Source organism: Rana temporaria, chromosome 1 (genome assembly GCF_905171775.1).
Source record: "Rana temporaria chromosome 1, aRanTem1.1, whole genome shotgun sequence".
NCBI lineage: Eukaryota > Metazoa > Chordata > Amphibia > Anura > Ranidae > Rana > Rana temporaria.
Window position 1 is genome coordinate 182,050,441 of NC_053489.1, and position 19,688 is coordinate 182,070,128.

General features: G+C 42.7%; 2 protein-coding genes across 3 annotated transcripts in view; one reads left to right on the forward strand and one right to left on the reverse strand.

Moving 5' to 3' along the window:
- GTF2H3 (general transcription factor IIH subunit 3) overlaps positions 1-693 on the reverse strand; it is a 34,212-nt gene extending 33,519 nt beyond the window's left edge. The window contains exon 1 of the mRNA XM_040347274.1: positions 618-693. Coding sequence (XP_040203208.1) covers positions 618-627 — 10 coding nt within the window. The 5' untranslated portion in view covers positions 628-693. The remainder of the gene's footprint in view (positions 1-617) is intronic.
- EIF2B1 (eukaryotic translation initiation factor 2B subunit alpha) lies at positions 667-17,293 on the forward strand. Of its 2 annotated transcripts, none has more exons than XM_040347272.1 (9): positions 667-862; positions 3,120-3,221; positions 5,556-5,695; positions 8,420-8,536; positions 10,505-10,617; positions 11,390-11,458; positions 11,543-11,618; positions 14,583-14,708; positions 17,108-17,293. In XM_040347272.1, exons 1-9 carry the CDS (start codon positions 682-684, stop codon positions 17,261-17,263), a joined length of 1,080 nt encoding a protein of 359 aa, XP_040203206.1. In that variant the 5' UTR covers positions 667-681; the 3' UTR covers positions 17,264-17,293. The 2 variants fall into 2 exon arrangements, with proteins under 2 accessions (XP_040203206.1, XP_040203207.1); XM_040347273.1 differs by having other exon boundaries at positions 706-795; positions 17,108-17,291.
- Positions 17,294-19,688: the final 2,395 nt, after the last annotated feature.

The following is a 19,688-nucleotide window of genomic DNA, read 5'->3' on the forward strand; positions in this document are numbered from 1 at the left end:
ACATCTGTTTTCCATCAGTTTTCTTTTCAGGGCTAGAGGGTTTAGTGTTAGAATGTTGATGGCTATAGATGCAGGGATTTTAGTTTTTGCATGGACTTTAATTGTAAAGAAATTATATGGTCAGATTGTAACGCGTATAGTAACCCCTGGGCTCACCACACGTTATAATCCGATTGTAAGACCTCTATTAGATCTACCAACAAGTATTTAGTGCCTTGATAGGACTAATAGTTTAGGTATGTCCTCATATTACATAATGGGTCGGTGTGAAGCTGATTGTGCAGACATTGTATGGTCAGATTGTAACATATGTGAGGTGCCGATGGAAAACTTGGCGGTAGTGTGACATGACTCTGGTTGAATCTACCAGAACATTGTCGTGTGTATGGCCAGCATGCAAGATGTGTTAGATAGCCCCCTCCATGTACATCATTAGTACCAGAGATGACCTGATCCTCCCAGACTGTCAGTGTGTGTTCTCCTTACAACAGACGCCCATATGTGTGCAATGTGTACGGAGAAGACCCCCTCCTATGTACATACCAGCTGCCCCCCTCCCCCGGTGTTATTATTAACATGTACATGTAGCAGAAACACTACACGATGATGACTCTCACCTGAAGCCATAATAAGTCACCACTTCCAAACAATAAAAGCATAGCATACTTCCGTCCCTCACTGATGACGTCAGAGGAAGCCGGGAGCCATGCTGCTGTTAACTCTTTCCAGTGCCGTGTGTCTGGTGCAGTGACAGCCTCCTCCAGGCGAAACACACAGCCGTCATGGACGAGAACGGTAAGGGGAGTAACTCTTCCCTGTGCCCCACATGTCTCCTGCCCGGAGCTGGGGGGACTCCACATTGGTATTACACCGGAAGTGCAGCTTTCCAATACAGAGTGATAGAATCATGGTGACAACTTTACTACATCAGGGTGGTACCAGGACGTGTGATCAGACAGGGGGGGCTGACTGGACTGGACCGGACCTTGGAGATTACTGGACTGCTGTAAAGCTAGAAGGGATCATGTACAGCAGGTTGGCATATGGCAGAGAACATCCATACACTACAAAGCAGATGATGAAAGCTGCATACACATGAAGGGGTGGGGTAAATAACCAATCAGCTAATAGGTTTGAGCCCCAGTTCCCACTGCCGCAACTTGTCATGTGACTTAAGAGTTCATAGTCGCATACCACTAACAGCAATGGAACCAATCGAATCGGTTACGAATCAAGTCGCTCCGGCTTAGAAAAAGGTTCCTGCGCTACTTTTGGTGCGACTTACATTGACTTCCGTTAAAGAAGTCGTATGCAAGTCGTGCAGGGATGTCGGGGTCAAAGTCGCGTCAACAAGAGCTTAACACTGAATGTGTCTTTGAAATTGTGCTACTTTAATTGAAGTAGCATGATTTCAAAGCCGCAGGTCAGTGCGTTTTGAGGTGCGACTTCATGCACAGATGTCTATGCAAGTCGCACCTGAAATCACCAAAAAAATGCTCGGGAACCTGTTTTTAAGTCGGTGCAGCGCCAGAAAGTCGGAGTTGCACCGATATGAACAGTTCTGTTGCTGACAATAGGGTGCGACTTGTCATGTGATTCGGAACTGTGAAATGGCATGTCAGGTCACACCGGTGTGAAGGGTGGCTTATTGTCAAAGCCTAATTGAAGAAGCTGAAGTTAGAAGCTAATTGGCTACTATGCACAGTTGCACCAGATTCTGTTTGCGCCAGTTTTAGTAAATCTCCCATGGACTCCTCACAGCAATGTCTCTGTGCCTCCATCAGGGTAATGTGGCTGCATAGTATACTATAGGACTGTATAACTACACACTGGAGAATTAACAATGAGCCCTGGTTCACACTGATGCAATGCAGGAAACGCACAAGATTTGCTGCATTTCCTCGCATCACATTGCATAGCAATCTCCGTGTCCATGTGCTCTGCTGAGGGTGTCACAGTTAGGTTAACGACACCAACAACAGCTTGCCAGACACAGTGCAATTGCCAGCATTGCATGGGTGTAAACGCCCATGCAATACGAATTAAGGGGGGGATAAAAAAAACAGGGTCCTGCACCATTCTGGTACAGATTAAATGTGATTTGAGCTATACAAAATGCATAGCTCAAATTGCACCTAACAGACATCGCATGTGATGCGCACAGAATTGCGGTGTGAATCGCATGTGGTTTCTACAACACACAAGTGTGAACCCAAGCTAAATGTCTATGGCAATCTTTAGAATCCCAAGTGCCTCCAAGCTGCAAATGTCAATGTAGGTGACATTTGGGGCCCACACCAGGTGCAGAGGTACACTAAGACCAGAGGCGCCATAAAGACACTTCATTCTCAGGGCAGGAGAGCCCCCTCGCTGCCACCCCACCTGCCGCACAGACAGCGCAGTGGCCAAGGGGTTTTAAAGCTGGTTGGACAGAACCTGATGGGGAGTCAGACACTTGCTTCTCATCAAAACTGCTCCACTTGGAATTAACAGCAGGCAGTGGGTGAATCCATAGCCAATAGATGGCCTGCTATAGAATCTGTCCAATGCCTGCTGTCACTAAGGAGAGAGCGGACCTGATGGTTGCTTGGAATCTGTGGTGGTGACAGCTTTAAAGCGGTGCTCCACCCAAAAGGGGAGTTTCGCTTTAATTACTCCCCCTTCCCTACCACATTTGGCATGCCCAGTGGGAATTTGGCTGTGAATCTGCAAGGTGTTACAGCCGGGTGCCCACAGTTGAGATGCGGGGGAGAGGAGAAGGAGAGAAGCGACGGCTCGGGTGAGCACAGTGCTGGATCCTGGGTGAGTGTGTTTAATAAAAGTCAGCAGCTACAGTTTTTTTTTAGCTGTTGACTTTTATTAAACACAAAAACGACTGGAGCTCATCTCTAAAGACATTGTTCACCTTTACCAAAAAATGGCCTATGCAGGTAAGCAGCATCTGTACAAAGAAAAAAAACTTTTCAGCTTTGACCAAAGGCGAATAAAGCCCTTGCTATAGGTGTGGGCTGTTTACATACCTCCTGAAGCCTGACTGAAAAACTCCCAGAGGTCACATGTGATGTAAATATATTTATGTACACATTTATTGATTCTTAGATTTTTGTTATTCCTTACAGAAATAATTGAGTATTTTAAATGTCAGCTACGTGAAGACCCCAATGTTGCAACTGCTGTGGCTGCGATTAGAACGTTGCTGGAGTTTCTGAAGAAAGATAAAGGTATGACTGTGTCCTGCATAAGGATGAGCTCCGGCGTGTTCGCATAGAACACGTGCAGAGCCCGCCAGGAAGTCGGCACCCGCGCTGCGCTAATCACAGCCAGGCAGACATTGTCCGATGCTCGGCTGCAGAGATCGGGAAATGTCTGCCTGGCTGTGATTATCGCAGCGCGCGTGCCGACTTCCTGGCGGGCTGTGCACGTGTTCTATGCGAACACGCCGGAGCTCATCCTTAGTCCTGCACACAATTATCATTGTTGTTTTTTCATTCTAGAAGTGAGTGTATTTGTGTGTGTGTGTGTGTGTGTGTGTGTATATATATATATATATATATATATATATATATATGTATATATATATATATATATATATATATATATATATATATATATATATATATATATATATATATATATATATATATAGTGTGTGTATATATACATGTCCCCCTTACCGTACATGCTGCCGTGCCGCCGCTTGGTTAATACGGGCGGGGAACATTACAGCTTTTATTTGAATAGCTGTAGTCTTTCATGCCGCGTATAGACACTCCCCCTTCCTCGGGATTGAACAGTTCACCCGAGCAAGGGGGAGTGTCTATGCGCGGCGGGAAATACTACAGCTATTCAAATGAAAGCTGTAATGTTCCCCGCCCGTATTAACCAAGCAGGGATGCGGCGGGATGCATCGGCGGGGGGGGGGGGAAGTATTCTGTATCGGTATCGGGAGTATTTGCGGGAGTACGAGTACTCCCGCAAATACTCGGAATTGGTACCGATACTAGTATCGGTATCGGGACAAAATATATATGTGTTTGGACACACCTTCTCATTCAAAGAGTTTTTTCTTTATTTTCATGACTATGAAAATTGTAGATTCACACTGAAGGCATCAAAACTATGAATTAACACATGTGGAATTATACATAACAAAAAAGTGTGAAACAACTGAAAATATATTTCATATTTTAGGTTCTTCAAAGTAGCCACCTTTTGCTTTGATTACTGCTTTGCACACTCTTGGCATTCTCTTGATTAACTTTTGGTCTGTACTGTATGTGTGTGTGTGTATATCTATCTATCTATCTATCTATCTATCTATCTATCTATCTATCTCCAAAAGAGTTTTTTTTTTTTTTTTTTTTTTTTTTTTTAGTATTGGGTGTAAAGTAACATTAATGCTGACAAAGAGATGCACCTATGGTGTTCATTTTCAGTCAAAGTAATAGATAAGATAAAGGGGTTAATTTGTCAAAGGCAAACAGGCTTTTCACTTTGCAAGGGAACTGTACCCAAAGCTCAGTGAATGTGGTGAAATTTCAATTTGCCCAATCGCATGCAAGGAAAAAAAAAAAATTTTTTCTTGCACATGATTGGATGATTCAGCAGAGCTTCACCTCATTCACTAAGCTCTGGGAAAAATTCTCCTGCAAAGTGTAACTTTCCTTGTAAAGTGTGTAGCCTCTTTGCCTATAGTAAATCGATACCACCGTCTCTACAATTTAGCATTCACAGAAGGATAATGGTGCTTATATTATAATTTGCCTAATCCAGAAATAATAATATTGTAAATTCAGCCTCTTCCTTTTTAAATGCTGCAATTCCTCCTAAATACATACTGATCCTCTTCTGTCTTTTTAATTTGGACCATGCCAAGCAAGGAAGCAGATCCGTTCTGGTGTAGTCCGTTTTAGGCTGGGTTCACACTGCTGTACGGAGCGGCTCACAGCAAGGGTCCGGTGCATCCTGGTTTACCATTTCAGGTCCGATTTTGGTGCGAATTTTTAGGCTGAATTCGGACCTGAAACAGACTAGAAGACGCATAGGACTCCTGTGCATTTCACTCCGGAGATGTGTGAACCCGGCTCCATTGAGAGCCAGTCGCAATCTCCTGACATGCGAATTGCATGCGGTCAAACCCACATCCAATTGGCAATAGTGTGAACCCAGCCTTGGTTCTCTTTTGAGATGCAGCTGCCGTGTGTCTGGCTCTGAAATGTTGCACTTTTGTTTTACATTTCAACTTCACTGTGCCTGGCTCTAGAATGCGTCTAATGCAGGGAGCAGAGGGTATTGTTTACTTTGTGCCCAACACTAGACAGGTTGCATGCTGGGTACCAAGGGTCTATTCTAGAGTATAAATCTGAAAATGTTTCCTACTGGATATTGTGAACTTTCAAACAAGGGGTAGACAACCAGATATTATTACAGAGCAATTGTTAACAGAAACATGTATTTTGATACATTATTACTGGTAACAGGTATGACAGTAAACAAAATGTACATTAACTAGTTTACTTTGCACTATTTAACATTGGATGATATTCAACTTTTAGGTGAAACTATTCAAGGGCTAATTGATAGTCTGAAAAATGCAATCGAAACCCTCTCTAAAGCGGATTCATCTGTGGCTGTTTCTTCTGGAGGAGAACTCTTCTTGAGGTTTATCACTCTCACTTCTGAGCTTGAGCATTCAGTAAGTGTTCACAAGTACTGTACACTAAACTTTAACTGATTGGCTTTGAAAGTTACTGCCCCAATAATTATATCCATTTACATCATGACTAGTTTGTAAAGCTTGTTTGCTGTGTGTAATTGGACGGAGTTAAGAGGTTTTCTTCTCAACTTTGCTCTACCTTTTATTTTTTAAAGTGTTCTCCCATCTGGGAGGCACTAGTCAACACTTATGCCCTCTACACACGATCAGTTTTTTTTCAGCAGGAAAACGACTCAAATTTGTGTTGCATACACACGGTCACTCAATTCTTGGCTGAAATTCTGAACGTCAAGAACGCAGTGACCTACAACACGTACGACGAGCCGAGATCAATGAAGTTCAACAGGCAGTTCGGCTCTTCTGCTTGATTCTGAGCATGTGTGGGTTTTTTTTGGCGTCGTAATTGCATACAAACGACCTGTCGCGAAAATAGAGAAACTGCTCTCAATCTTTTCTTGGCAGGAATTCTGACAAAAAAAAGTGTGATGGAGCATACACCCGGTCGGAATTCCTGACAAAAAGCTCACATCACACTTTTCTTGTCGGGAAAACTGATCGTGTGTAAGAGGCATAAGTTCAGCTAATGGCTCTCATTCCTAACTGTCATTGATTGCTCTGGCCCACATTAGGTACCAGTCATTGTGGTTTGTAATCATGTAATGACTATGTCCGCTTTAAGGCCGGGTTCACACTGGTGCGACAAACGCTCCGACATTGGGAGCTCATGTCGCATGATGTGTGAAAATCAATGTTTCCTTTATGGGAGCTGTCTTAACTGGTCTGACACATGTCGGAGCAACTTTGAAAACGCTCCCTGTACTACTTTGATCTGCCTTTGATCCTACTTCAGCCCATTGAATATCATTGAAGTCGGATCAAAGTCTGAACGCTGTCTTGCATGATCCGACTTTGGCATGCGACTTGTGCTCTGCCAAATTTTAAATAAAAAACCGGCATGGGTTCCCCCTCCAAGAGCATACCAGGCCCTTGGGTCTGTTATGGATTTAAAGGGGAACCCCTATGCAGAAAAAACGGCATGGGGTCCCCCCAAAATCCACACCAGACCCTTATCCAAGCAAGCAGCCCGGCCTGTCCGGAAAGGGGGTGGGGACGAGCAAGCGCCCCCCCCCTCCTGAACCGTACCAGGCTGCATGCCCTCAACATGGGGGGGGTGGGTGCTTTGGGACAGGGCCCCTTCCTGACAACCCTGGTTGTTGGTCTGCGGGCGGGGGGCTTATCGGAACCTGGGAGCCCCCTTTAGTAAGGGGCCCCCAGATCCCGGCCCCCCACCGTAGGTGAATGAGTATGGGGTACATTGTACCCCTACCCATTCACCTGGAGGAAAAAGGTGTCAAAAAAAAAAACACACTACAAAGGTTTTTAAAGTCATTTATTAGGTAGCTCCGGGGGTCTTCTTCCGACTTCGGGGGTCTTCTTCCAACTCTTCGCTCTCTTCTTCTGCTCTCCGGCGTCATCTCCGCGCTCTCTGGTTCTTCTCCCGCTCTCCGGTGCCTTCTTCCTTCTGCCGGGCTCCTCCGCTATCTTCTTCCAGCTCTTTTACTAGCGGCGGCCTGGTCTTCTCCGTAGTCTTCTTCCCGCTTCTCTTGTTCGTTGTTGACACAACGCTTCCTCCCGCTGTAATGCCGTGTGTGCGATGCGCAACGATTTATATAGGCCTCTTATGACGTCACAGTCCCATCATGCTCCGGGTTGTGACGACATAAAAGGCAGGGTCACCGGGTGACATCACCCCATGCCTATATAAATTGCTGCGCACCGTGCACACGGCATTACAGTGGGAGAGATCGTTGAGTCAACACGGAAGAAGAGAAGATAGCGGAGTAGCCCGGCAGAAGGCGCGGGAGAAGAGACCCCTGGAGTGGGAAGAAGACCCCCGGAGCTGCCTAATAAATTACTTTAAAAACCTGTGTAGTGTGTGGGGTACCCCAAACTCATTCATTCACATAGGGTGGGGGGCCGGAATCTGGGGGGCCCTCTTATAAAAGGGGGCTCCCAGATTCCGATAAGCCCCCCGCCCACAGACCTTGACAACCAACGGCCAGGGTTGTCGGGAAGAGGCCCTGTCCTCAACATGGGGACAGGGTGGTGTGGGGGGGGGGGGCTGCAGGGCACCCCCCCTCCATGTTAAGGGCATGCAGCCTGGTACGGTTCAGGAGGGGGCGCTCGCTCGTCCCCACCCCCTTTCCTGACTGGCCAGGCTGCGTGCTCGGATAAGGGTCTGGTGTGGATTTTGGGGGGACCCCATGCAGTTTTTTTCGGCGTAGGGGGTTCCCCTTTAAATCCATACCAGACCCAAGGGCCTGGTATGCTCCCGGAGGGGGAACCCATGCCGGTTTTTTATTAAAAATTCGGCATGGAGGTTCCCCCGCAAGATGCATACCAAACACAGTGCCTGGTATTGGCGGGGATCCAAGTCGGATCCCCGTTCATTGAGAAGTCGGACATATGTCGGCTTCAAGTCGCAGGGCAAAGTCGAATCCGAAGTAGGAGTGTCGTGTCGCACTAGTGTGAACCTGGCCTAAAGCAGTACTTGATAAAATTATATGATAATTTTACTTCTATGTAAACCTTTTTGCAGTTTATGTTTAGCATTCTTTGTGTCCTATAAATGAATAGGTGGAAAACTGATAACTTTATTTACATTTTTGTTGAAAATGGTATTGTACTTTTTTCCCTCTTCAGACTTATGCTTTATGCAAACAAATGATGAGTGAGCGTGGGGAACTTTTCCTAAAGAGAATCTCTCTGTCCAGAGATAAAATCACCAAACTCTGCTGTCCATTTATAAAAGATGGATCTGTAAGTACCATGACAGAGATGGAGTAAATAGTATTGTTAGCGTGTCTATATTTTGTAGGCATGACTTGCATGATTCTACAAAAAAGTCTTCTTTTTTTTTTTTTTTTTTTATTATCTTACCTTCATTATACTGCAGCTATAACTGTTGTTATGGGTTTGCTTTTAATTTTTAATAAAATATAAGTTTATATTTTCTTTCAAATGTACTAATTATTAAGGAATCACATTTTATAGAGTATAGATTTTACACATACACTAGTGGAGTGACTCGGGGGTATAATCTTGATATGTATAGTAATGCAAAGGTATGGGAGGCTTTGGGACTTTAAAGTGGAGTTCCACCCAGGAAAAAAAAAAAATGTAGCCCAAAAATCATAAAAAAAAAACTTATACTCACCCGAAATACCTGTTGCTATGCGGAAGTCCGTAATCTCACTCTTCCGTAGCCGCGGTCCGTCTTCTTCTTCATCTTCTCCTAGTGAATGGGGCATGCTGCTTTCTGGGAACTGTGTGTGTTCCCAGAGAGCAGCCGCCCATTCGCAAGTCGGCGCAAGACTCGCGCATGCGCAGTAGGAAATTACGGCTTCACTGCCTGTTTCCCTTAGTGTGAATGGCGGCGCAGGACCTGCATTGGGGGGGACATCAGCGCGGGCAAGTAGGACAGATAAGTGTTCTTATTAAAAGTCAGCAGCTACATTGTTTGTTAGTAGCTACTGACTTTTTAAGAAAAAAAAAAATTTGCGGGTGGAACCCCGCTTTAAATATACCCTTAATGTCACTTATGTACGATTCAACAGAACATATACATTTAATAAAAAAACTAAATTTTAATAAAAACAGTTTAAATCATATAGACATTAGATGCATCACAAAGGAAAGCAATCTGTGTCCTTCAGGTCAGGTCTACGCGTTTCTCAGATATACCTCTTCTTCAGGACCTGCAAAGGTATTTGTATGTTCGGAGAGCTTGTCCACAATTATAAAAACAAATCCTAAAAAGCATAAGAGCAAGATGCAGAGGTATACGGGGAAGAGTCAATAGCTTGCCATGCCTGCCAGCGCATAGGTGGATATCCCTTGGGTATATAGTATATGCACCAAACAATAGTCCAAAAGTCCAAACCTTATCATGGATGGGTAGATTATGATGAGTGAGCTGGTGTGCAGTTATAGTCCAGGGTATTAAATAGATGGAATGGGTAAGATAGGTAAACGAATCTGATGATTGATGGGTATGAATGTAATTATTTTCATCTCCGCCAGTTAATGGTCACCTTCAGCTGGACAAACATGCTGTAAAACCAGCAGTCGACTGTTTCCCAATTGGCACTCTCAGCCAATGGCAGAGAGCGCTGAGAGCGGAGTGTTCTGGCGGGAGGGCCGTCCCCCTGTCGGAACACAACAGCTTAGCAGGGGAAATCGCTGCACTAATTTTAGATGGTTAGTACAGTGGCTCTGACCGGAGCTGTCAGTGTGTGTTTTTTTTTTTTATTCAACCCATTGGGTTGAACGTTAAAAACTTGTAGTGTGTACTAGGCATTAGGGCCTATTCGCACTTGTAAAATGTGTCATGCAACTTTGACATGACAATTCATAGCCTATTGTTTGCAATGGCACCTGTTCAGATGGTTGTGCAGCGATTTGAAAAGGTTTCTGCACTACTTGTGATTTTGTTTTTATAATGCGACTTTGGTCCAGAGAATGTAAAATCGGAACACAGTGGCACCAAAAGTCTCATCAGTCGCACTGGAAATCGTGTTGCTTTGGAGACGCGCTAATATAAATGGAGCCTTATGATTGTTTTGTTTGTGTTAAACAGACAAAACCGGCTTGTACTATGATTAGTTAGCAGGTTGTTTTGGTACTCTGCCTCTACAAAAATGCTAAGATTTGAATTTGGTTACAGTTGATGGGTGACACTTATAGAATTTACAGAATATATATAATTTTAATTCTGTTTTTTTCTAGAAAATTCTGACCCATGCCTACTCCAGGGTGGTCCTAAAGGTTTTGGAAGAAGCTGCTGCCGCCAACAAACGCTTCAGTGTTTATGTCACAGAATCGCAGCCAGACCTCTCAGGGTAATTTATGTTCTATTTTTAATGATCCTGTTCTTGACAACAACTTCTACAACAAACCTTGATGACAGATGACAACATTTTGGCCGGATTTATACCTATGTGTTGAGATAACGTGATGTAAATGGCGCATTTCCACAATGCAAGTTGACAAATAGATCTATGAGTGTTGCAGTGCCTTTGATTTTGAATGGCACACCAATGCACATAGACAGTGTGATCACTGTGGATATCTGCACTATACTAACTCCTTTTCTCCAAGCAAGACAATGGGGTTTATGTAATAAAGGCAAATCCACTTTGCACTATAGATCTGAAATTAGGGGAAGCTCTGCTGATTTCTATCATCCAATCACGTGCAAGCAAAAATGCATTTTTTTTTTGTTTCCCTTGCATGTCCCCCGCCGATCTACAGCAACTGCACTTCCTTGTAGTGCACAGTGGATTTGCCTTTAGTAAATAAGCCCCCCCCCCCCCCCCATGTTAATAGCAGCTGTTTTATTATGTATTGATGAATACATAGTAAGCACTAGTCTGCATATTCTCTTTTATTATTTTACTACAGGGAAGCTCAGAAACCCTTCTGGGGCTGGGGGGAAATCCCAGGGCCAATAAAGCCGGAAACAATAACATGTTTGGTACTTATCTATTGCAAGAAGAAGCATGTATTATACATCTCCGTAAAAAGTCCCCATTTTCTACATTCAGCCATCTACCCCTGGAATTCTACATATGTTTAATATCATTTTTAGTAATCAAAGTTTTCCTCTTACAGGAGAATGATGGCAGATGCGCTTCATAATATTAATGTCCCAGTCACAGTGATTCTGGATTCTGCAGTTGGGTAAGTTTGGGACAGATTATAGATAAAAAATCTTTATAAATTGACACTCCTGAATTAATCACTTGCATACTATGTTTTTGCCAGTTACATCATGGAAAAGGTAGACCTGGTGATTGTAGGAGCTGAAGGAGTCGTGGAGAGCGGAGGAATTATTAATAAGGTACAAATAATTAATTGAACTTTGTTACACGTTTATGAAGTGTTAACTTTAAAGCAGAACTAAACTCTCTCTTAATCGGTATTAACTATTTGTAATCCTTATGTTGCTAGCATTAGTAAATATAGGAAGGTATAATATATTTACTTGTTTTAAACCCTTTTGTTCTTTTTACTTCTAGTAATTTTGGATAGAGGAAGAGAGGGTTATAACCCCTGTCAGATTTATTTTGCCATCCATGTCTTATTGCAGAGATTTCTCTTCACTTCCTGGCCCATGGCCAAAAGAAGTGCGTGGAAATCCCTGCAAATTATGGGAAATCCTTGGGAACCCCCAGGTCACCAGAACTATAGAGTCCCCGTTAGAAGATTTCCCCTCTATTACTTTTCTGGGGACAACCTAAAATATATATTTACTTACACTTTCAATGATAATGGTAAGCAGGACAAATAGAGAGGATAAATCTCCTTATCGGGGTCACAAACCGCAATGAAAACTGTCAAGCATTCTAATCCATCTGCACTCTATCCACAACTAAGTTGCTTCCTTGTTTCTGGCCTAAGCAAAAATAGCCATACATCCCAGGAGTCGTCTTGGCATGTTCTTCTTCCTTTTTTTTTTTTTTTACTTTAACCTGGAGGTGGTTCTTTCTCAGCTAAGCACATCTGCCTGCATGCCTGGCCTAAGGGCACATAGATTCCAGGAAGTAAATGCTATTTGAATCATTTGCCCTTACTCAAGATGGCCACAGCGAGAAATGCTAGAGCGCGTTGTTCTTCACAGTTATTTCTCGGCAAAATAAAGCATGAAGAGATGGGTGGGTGAGTTTGCTTTGAGTATTAACCATGAATTTAAAGAGGAAGTAAACCCTGACAGATTTACCATCTTGCAAAAAAGGGGGGAGATCGCGCTAGATATGTAAAGCAACACAAAAATTGAGTGAAGTATAAAACGCGTGAATGTTCAAATAAATAATGGTCATAAAAATGATCAGTCCGCCAGAAAGGCAAAATCCATATAAACAATCTCCCAAGTGTATACAGCGAATCCACACGAGAAAAGTGCTTGAAAGGAAAGAACCTCCACCACAGTCATATAAAGCCTCTTACCGAATGGAGACGATCTCTAAATTATAAGAGATCAAAAACAGCCTGGTAAGAGACATGAAACGATGATATCCGAGAGGAAACCCAAATGCTGATAGCCTGTATCCTTGGTATGGGTGAGTGACTCCCGATATGCCATCCGAGGGTATGTAAAATAAAAGGGGCTCACATAGTGTAAAACCTTAATTTATTAGGTAAAAACAAGTGGAATTGCACTTACAATTGTCCAGAAATGCAGAGCATATAAAATAAAGCCGGCCAGCTTAGGAACACACAGCCCGTATCCGGGTAGAGAAAATGCGCGGTGACATCAGAACGCCGCCTCCCTACGTTTCGTCACGACAGGACTTGGTCACAGGAACAAAATTTACTATCTTATCTGTCAATTAAAGGGGTTGTAAAGCTTTGTTTTGTTTTTTTCACCTTGATGCATCCTATGCATTAAGGTGAAAAAACATCTTGCACTCTCTGGCCCCCTGAGCCCCCGTTTTACTTACCTGAGCCCCAAATCCCTGTGGGCGCGATCCCGCATTGCTTTCCCCCAGCTCTTCATTGGATGATTGATAGCAGCACAGCCATTGGTTCCCGCTGCTGTCAATCAAATCAATGACGTGCCGGGCTGAGTGATACACTCGGTGGCCATGGCCGCCCAGTGCATCACATGGGAGCGTGCCTGCAAGCTAACCCCCTTGGGAGAGCGTTTTCCAGAGGGGGGGGGGGGGTTAACTCTTGCTGGGAGTTGCCGAGACAGGCGCTGAGGGCCCCAAGAAGACGAGGATCAGGGCCACTCTGTGCAAAACGAACTGCATAGTGGCTTTAAGTATGGTATGTTTGTTATTTTTAAAAACCCCTTTAAGCCCTGATGGGACAGAAACAATCCTCTACTGTATCCCAACTGTAGGAGGTATAAAATGGAGCCCATGAGCAAACTAAACTGGAGCCTTTCCCCTGCAGTACCCTCTAATGGCAGAAATGCATGTTTCTCTTGTTTGAGAACTGCATTAACAAGTGCAGTGTTACTTGAACTGTATCCCAGGATTTGCTTGTCTTCAGCTGAGAGAACTTGCAATAATTTAAAAATTTTACATAAAGTCTCAAATCTTTCAAGGTCTAGATGTTCTGTAGCTTGTCTTCATTTTGCTGTCGCTACTGGTTACCTTAGTAACTATACTTGGGTATTGTCATGTCTCTGTGTACCTTTTTTGTCGACTTTTCACACTGTTTGTGTGTTTTCCTCAGATACAATAAACCTGGACTGTCATGTATCCGTTTTTGTGTAGAGCCTTTGATGGCAAGTAAAGCTTCTTCCCTCATTGTGACTTTAAAGCCCAATTGAGGCTTCACCAAATATTATTATGATGAACCAAAATGCATAAACAGTATTACTTAAGGGCTTGTTTTTATATTTAACATTCCCATTTTCTGCAGCAAGGGTGAAAATAGAGTCAGACATACTCCTTGAGCAGCACTTTATATTAGAGCACTGCACGGGGATGTGTTGAGATCCAGACCACAGTGCTTTGTGTTAAGCAGTGCTCAGACTTTCTATAATGCTGCCAGCACAGGGTATTTCAACCCTTTTATACAACAAATATGACTGTTAAAAATAAAAAATAAGCCCGCTATTACTGTTTTATGGAGCCTGACTGCTCTACAATAATTGATGAAACTTCACTCGGGCTTTAAACTTACAGAATGCTATATTTTATGTTTTTTACTGTCATCTGCATTATCTAGCTGACAAAATATGTTCATTTAATATACTGCTGAACAAAAAAGGACCATATTTAAGAACGTCTGAATCAATCTGTTCAAAAATTGCTGCCAACCTATACATCATTTCTATATATTTATAATACAGATTGGTACAAATCAGATGGCAGTGTGTGCAAAAGCTCAGAATAAACCATTCTATGTGGTAGCTGAAAGCTTCAAGTTTGTACGTCTGTTTCCACTAAATCAGAGAGATGTCCCAGACAAATTTAAGGTAAGAGGAATTTTTGTTGGCAAAAAAATAGAACTCGCACCTAAAAAAATAAGCAAACGGGGGGATATTACACTAATATATATATATATATATATATATATATATATATATATATATATATATATATATATATATATATATATATATATATACACACTCTCACTCACAGATTAGACTATATAGACTTATGATCGGTAATAAAACTTTTTTTTGTAATTTCTGTAAACTATGCAAAGATTTTACAACGATACAAATTAATAGATCTCCATATAATAGTGCCGACCCCTGTCTTTCAATGCATGCTCAAACCATATATGAATGCTAGTTGGGGTTCCCATGTATAAACAAAGGTGTTACAATAACCCACAGACACTGGAGGAGGTGGGGGTGTTCTGTGTAGTGTGCATTCTGAAAAAAATAAAGACAGAATGCATCTAGAAGTCAAGTATGTAAAGAGAGGTGAAAATTCACTGCTCTTATTTGGTTTTGTTAATGGGTAAACTTTCAGTTAAAGGCCATACTATAAATTTACACATTTGCAACTGAAACTCTACACATCAATCACTCCCCTCTGATAAATGGGGCACCATAACCTGCTGGGAAACCATCTGGCAGATGTACTAAAGATTAAACGTATTCCATAACGTCAGACTTTTATGCCCTTCCAGTATCTATCTATATGGCTTTGTTTACACTGCTGCAACTTGGGATCCGTGATGCGTGAAATCCCATTTTAGTCAATGAGAGCTGTCTTAATTAGCACTACTGATATCATTCCGTCTTTAGAAAAGGTTCCTGTATTACTTCAAGGCGACTTCTATGCCTGGCAAAGTTGCACTGTAAGTCGCACGACTTTCATGTTGTGGCAGTGTGAACGGAGTCTAAGTGTTTGCATCAAAAGGAGCATGCAAGTGTTGTACCTATAAGTAACACCCACACCGCTTTATGTAAGTGTTGGCTGTGTCTCAGTTCAGTAAAAAAATAAATGAGAGATGCTTTAAAATCAGGCCTGTCATGAAAACAAACGTGTTACCATGTAATGCCTCTCCTAATTTTCTGACCACACCATGCAACTTTCTTTTACCTATGGGCTGGGAAAGGTACCCACCTTAAAAAAAAAAAAAAAAAAAAAAAGTCATGGATTATCATACAAGTACAGATGAGTTTGCCATCCCTAACCATTTCAAATGCTACAAAGCCATACATCCTTCACAGTTACGGCACAGTTGGCCAATGTTGAAAGTTTTACTATTCCAGTGATGGTGAACCTTGACACCCCAGATGTTTTGGAACTACATGGGGGTTATTGTGGGGTAAAAACAAACTTTCAACCTTTACAACTACTTTATGCACATTAAGCCTTCTACTAGGGACATCATCCACTGATAAGGGCACATTAAACATATTGGATATAGATTTCGGCGGGCGTAGCGCATCTCAGATACACTACGCCGCCGTAAGTTAGAGCAGCAGGTCCTGTATTCACAAAGAAGTTGTGCTCTAACTTACGGCGGCGTAGTGTAACTGGGCTGGCGTAATCCTGCCTAATTCAAATGTGTAAGATGTGGGCGTGTTGTATGTAAATTCATTGTGACCCCACGAAAATGATGTTTTTTACTAACGGTGCATGCGCCGTCTGTGGACGTATCCCAGTGCGCATGCTCCAAATTACGCTGCAAAGACTCATTGGTTTCCACGTGAACGTAACTTACGCCCAGCCCCATTCACGGACGACTTACACAAACAACGTAAACCGTGAAAAATTTGACGCGGTCTCGATGTCCATACTTAACATTGGCTGCGCCATATTTTTGGTGGTTTATCTTTACACCTGAAAACGCCTTACGTAAACAGTGTATCTTTCCTGCGACGGCCGGGCGTACGTTCGTGAATAGGCGTATCTAGCTGATTTACATATTCTAGGCGTAAATCAGCGTACACGCCCCTAGCGGCCAGCGTAAATAGGCACCTAAGATACGACGGCGTAGGAGACTTACGCCGGTCGTATCTTTGCAATATATAAGCGTATCTCAGTTTGAGAATACTCTTAAATATACGACGGCGGGGATTCGGACTTACGACGGCGTATCTACTGATATGCCCATCATAAGTCTTCATGAATCTGGCCCTATATGTATTATTTAGGGAAATTCTGTCTGGGGGATCTGAGCACATTTAATTCTCTTCTAAACGCATGCTAAGTACATGGAGTTCTCTGACAGATGGGGTGATCTGACATATTCAGACATGCTTGTGATATGACCTGATATGTCCTCTGTGTTTTAATATAGAATGTGTGTGCTTATTTCTTGGTATAGGCCTTATATCTGAAAATAAACTGGCATTTTAGGATGACAACATATAAAAATCTACTATGTTATTGTTTTGTTTTTTTGTAGTACAAAGCAGATACGCAGCAGCAGAAAAAGGACCTGATGAAAGAGCACCCCTGGATTGACTATACATCCCCTTCCCTAATTACACTGCTCTTCACAGACCTGGGAGTCCTGACTCCATCTGCAATCAGCGATGAACTCATTAAACTATACTTATAATATTGTAATAAACATTTTTAATAATGAACAGAAGTTTGTGTTTTAAAACATATATATAATATGGAGATCTGTGCAGATTGTCAAGAAATAAAGTTGACCTCCAAGCAATTAGTCAAGAAAAATTGAAATCCGTGGAATATGAATGGTTTTACCTGCTGAAGGTTTTGTTATCCTGTTTACCTAGTTTTATAATCCAGGCATTCTTGTCAGGCAGTACAGCCTGGGCCCAGATTTCTCAACAACTTACAATTCCGCCAAGTCTAGAGCCTGTCCTAGGTTGCGAGTTATGCTGCCCATAGATGGGTTACATTTAGAATCAATATTATTAGGAAAATAATGTTCTAAGAAAGTTTGTGCATTTTTGTAATCATTAGTCGGTCAAATTCACATTTGCTTTCGACCACAATGATAAGAAAATGAAACATTTTCTCAAACTAATTTTGTAACCGTGTGTGTGGTTTTCGTTCGGTAAAGTCCATTCATTCTAAAAGCAAATGTTAGAAGAAAACGATTTTTCCTAAGAATGTTAATTCGAAATATTATGCATCTATGGCCAGCTTAAGAACACTCTCAAGAGAGAAAACGTAAGGGAATTAAGTGCTGAAGAGAGATATGTCAAGTATCGCTTGATCCTTCTGTCTTTCAGCTTTGTCTTAATTTTTCTCTCTTTTTGCTGTACCCTTTTTCATCCCAAAATACCAGCTGTGCCTGTCTCATCTGACTTTTCTTTAAAGTGGACCTTTCAGTACCTTTACATACCAACAATATAACCTTTTGAAAAAAAAAAGCTGTACCTTTTTATCATTTTAAAGCCAAACTCCAGTTAAATAAACAAGGGTTTAAGGCAGGAGTGGCCAACCAGTGGCCCGCGGAGCCCTCTGATGTGGCCCACGACCTCCTGCTCTGTAATGGTGGGTTGGCAAGCCCAGATCGCAGGTTGCCGACCCGCCATACCACAGCATCAGTGTTGTGAATGTAGCTGGTGGTAGAGGAAGAAAGCGGCTACGGAGCAGAGTCCCATAAGCCGATGCTTCCTCTACAGTGCCGGTACCCTTTTGTCTGGGTGGATCGGAGGGCCATAGCGTAGCCGTGACCTGTCATCCGCCCGCTCTGCTCATTGTGGCCCTCGACTGGTTACCATGTTGCTTAAGGGGCCTTGCTCTTCAAAAGGTTGGGCACCCCTGGTTTAAGGGATAAGTTTACTTACATTTTTTTATTTTTATAAATGTACATTTTTGTGCAGGTAAAATAAAATGAGCTTGTACTATTTTTTTTTTTTTTTTTTTAGGATCATGGAAAGCATTGCAACAGCGATTAGCATTTCGCTGTTGCCATGCAGGTCTCCTGCAGACTGTTAGTGTGAGCTGTTTCCACATATATCGGATAGGCATTTTTACATTGACAGGAAGAATCAAACTACCACAGTGCAGAACAGCGCTGTGGTAGTTTGCTGAGAACTACAAGCTGACAACTGCAAAGGCTGTTGACAGTTGTAGTCCATTCACAGAACACTGTGAATGAACGATGTGGGCGGAGCCCTGCACAATCGTGTTTTCTTTAGATTGTGGCAGCGAGTGGGGGGGATCTCCCCGCTCGCTGCCAAAATTGGGGTGCAGGGGGCCAATAAATTTGTAACATGTTACAGCCTGAACAACATGTTACAAAGGGTGAACTTATCCTTTTATTTGTTCATTTATGTCTAGGGAACAATAAAAACCTATACTCCCCTGATCCTGCTCCAGGTAGACTGGTTGCTGCAGCTTCTGCATCCCCACGCTCCAGCAGTCTAGAGTCCTGGCATCATCAAGACCAAAGCAGGATCCATAAGCCCTGCTCTGGACATGGAGGACAGCAAGAGACAGTCCTGGGGAGCACCTCCTGCCGGGGGAGCAGAGGGTCAGGTAAGTATCCATGTTTCTTCTCTCTCCTAGGCAAAACGGGCTATTGGCCCTTGCAGTGTGGGGACAGCCCCACTTCAAGGGATCTTTTTATTTTTTTTTATTGCCTGGGATTGAGATAATGTCCACAGTCTGCTGCAGGCAGGGGAAAACATTTCCTCGGTCTCCTCTCCCCCATAGTTAGTCAGGTTGAAAAAAGACAGAAGTCCATCTAGTTCAACCAATAGAAAAAAATTATAACTAGAAAACCTTCTTATACAAAACCATATTCCTACAGTTATCCCAAAGGATGGCCAAAAATTAAACTATAATGCATGGTCCAATTTGCTCCAGTGTATCGTGCATGCCCAAGGCTAAAAATGTCAGGATCTGCTCCTATCCCCTAAACAGAAATAAAGGGGTAAAATAAATACCCTGTTTAAAACTGTGCTCATACCAACCAAACAAGGCTCATGGGGCTCCCATCCTCCAAATCACAATTACTGCCTATGGAACGAGTCAAAAAGTCCCCCAAACTGGAAAATACC

Coding starts and splice junctions, on each gene's coding strand:
- EIF2B1 (XM_040347272.1), top strand. CDS start 682: ATGACGTCAGAGGAAGCCGGGAGCCATGCTGCTGTTAACTCTTTCCAG. Junction 8,537..10,504: donor CATTTATAAAAGATGGATCT/GTAAGTACCATG, acceptor GTTTTTTTCTAG/AAAATTCTGACCCATGCCTA. Junction 11,459..11,542: donor ATTCTGGATTCTGCAGTTGG/GTAAGTTTGGGA, acceptor TGTTTTTGCCAG/TTACATCATGGAAAAGGTAG.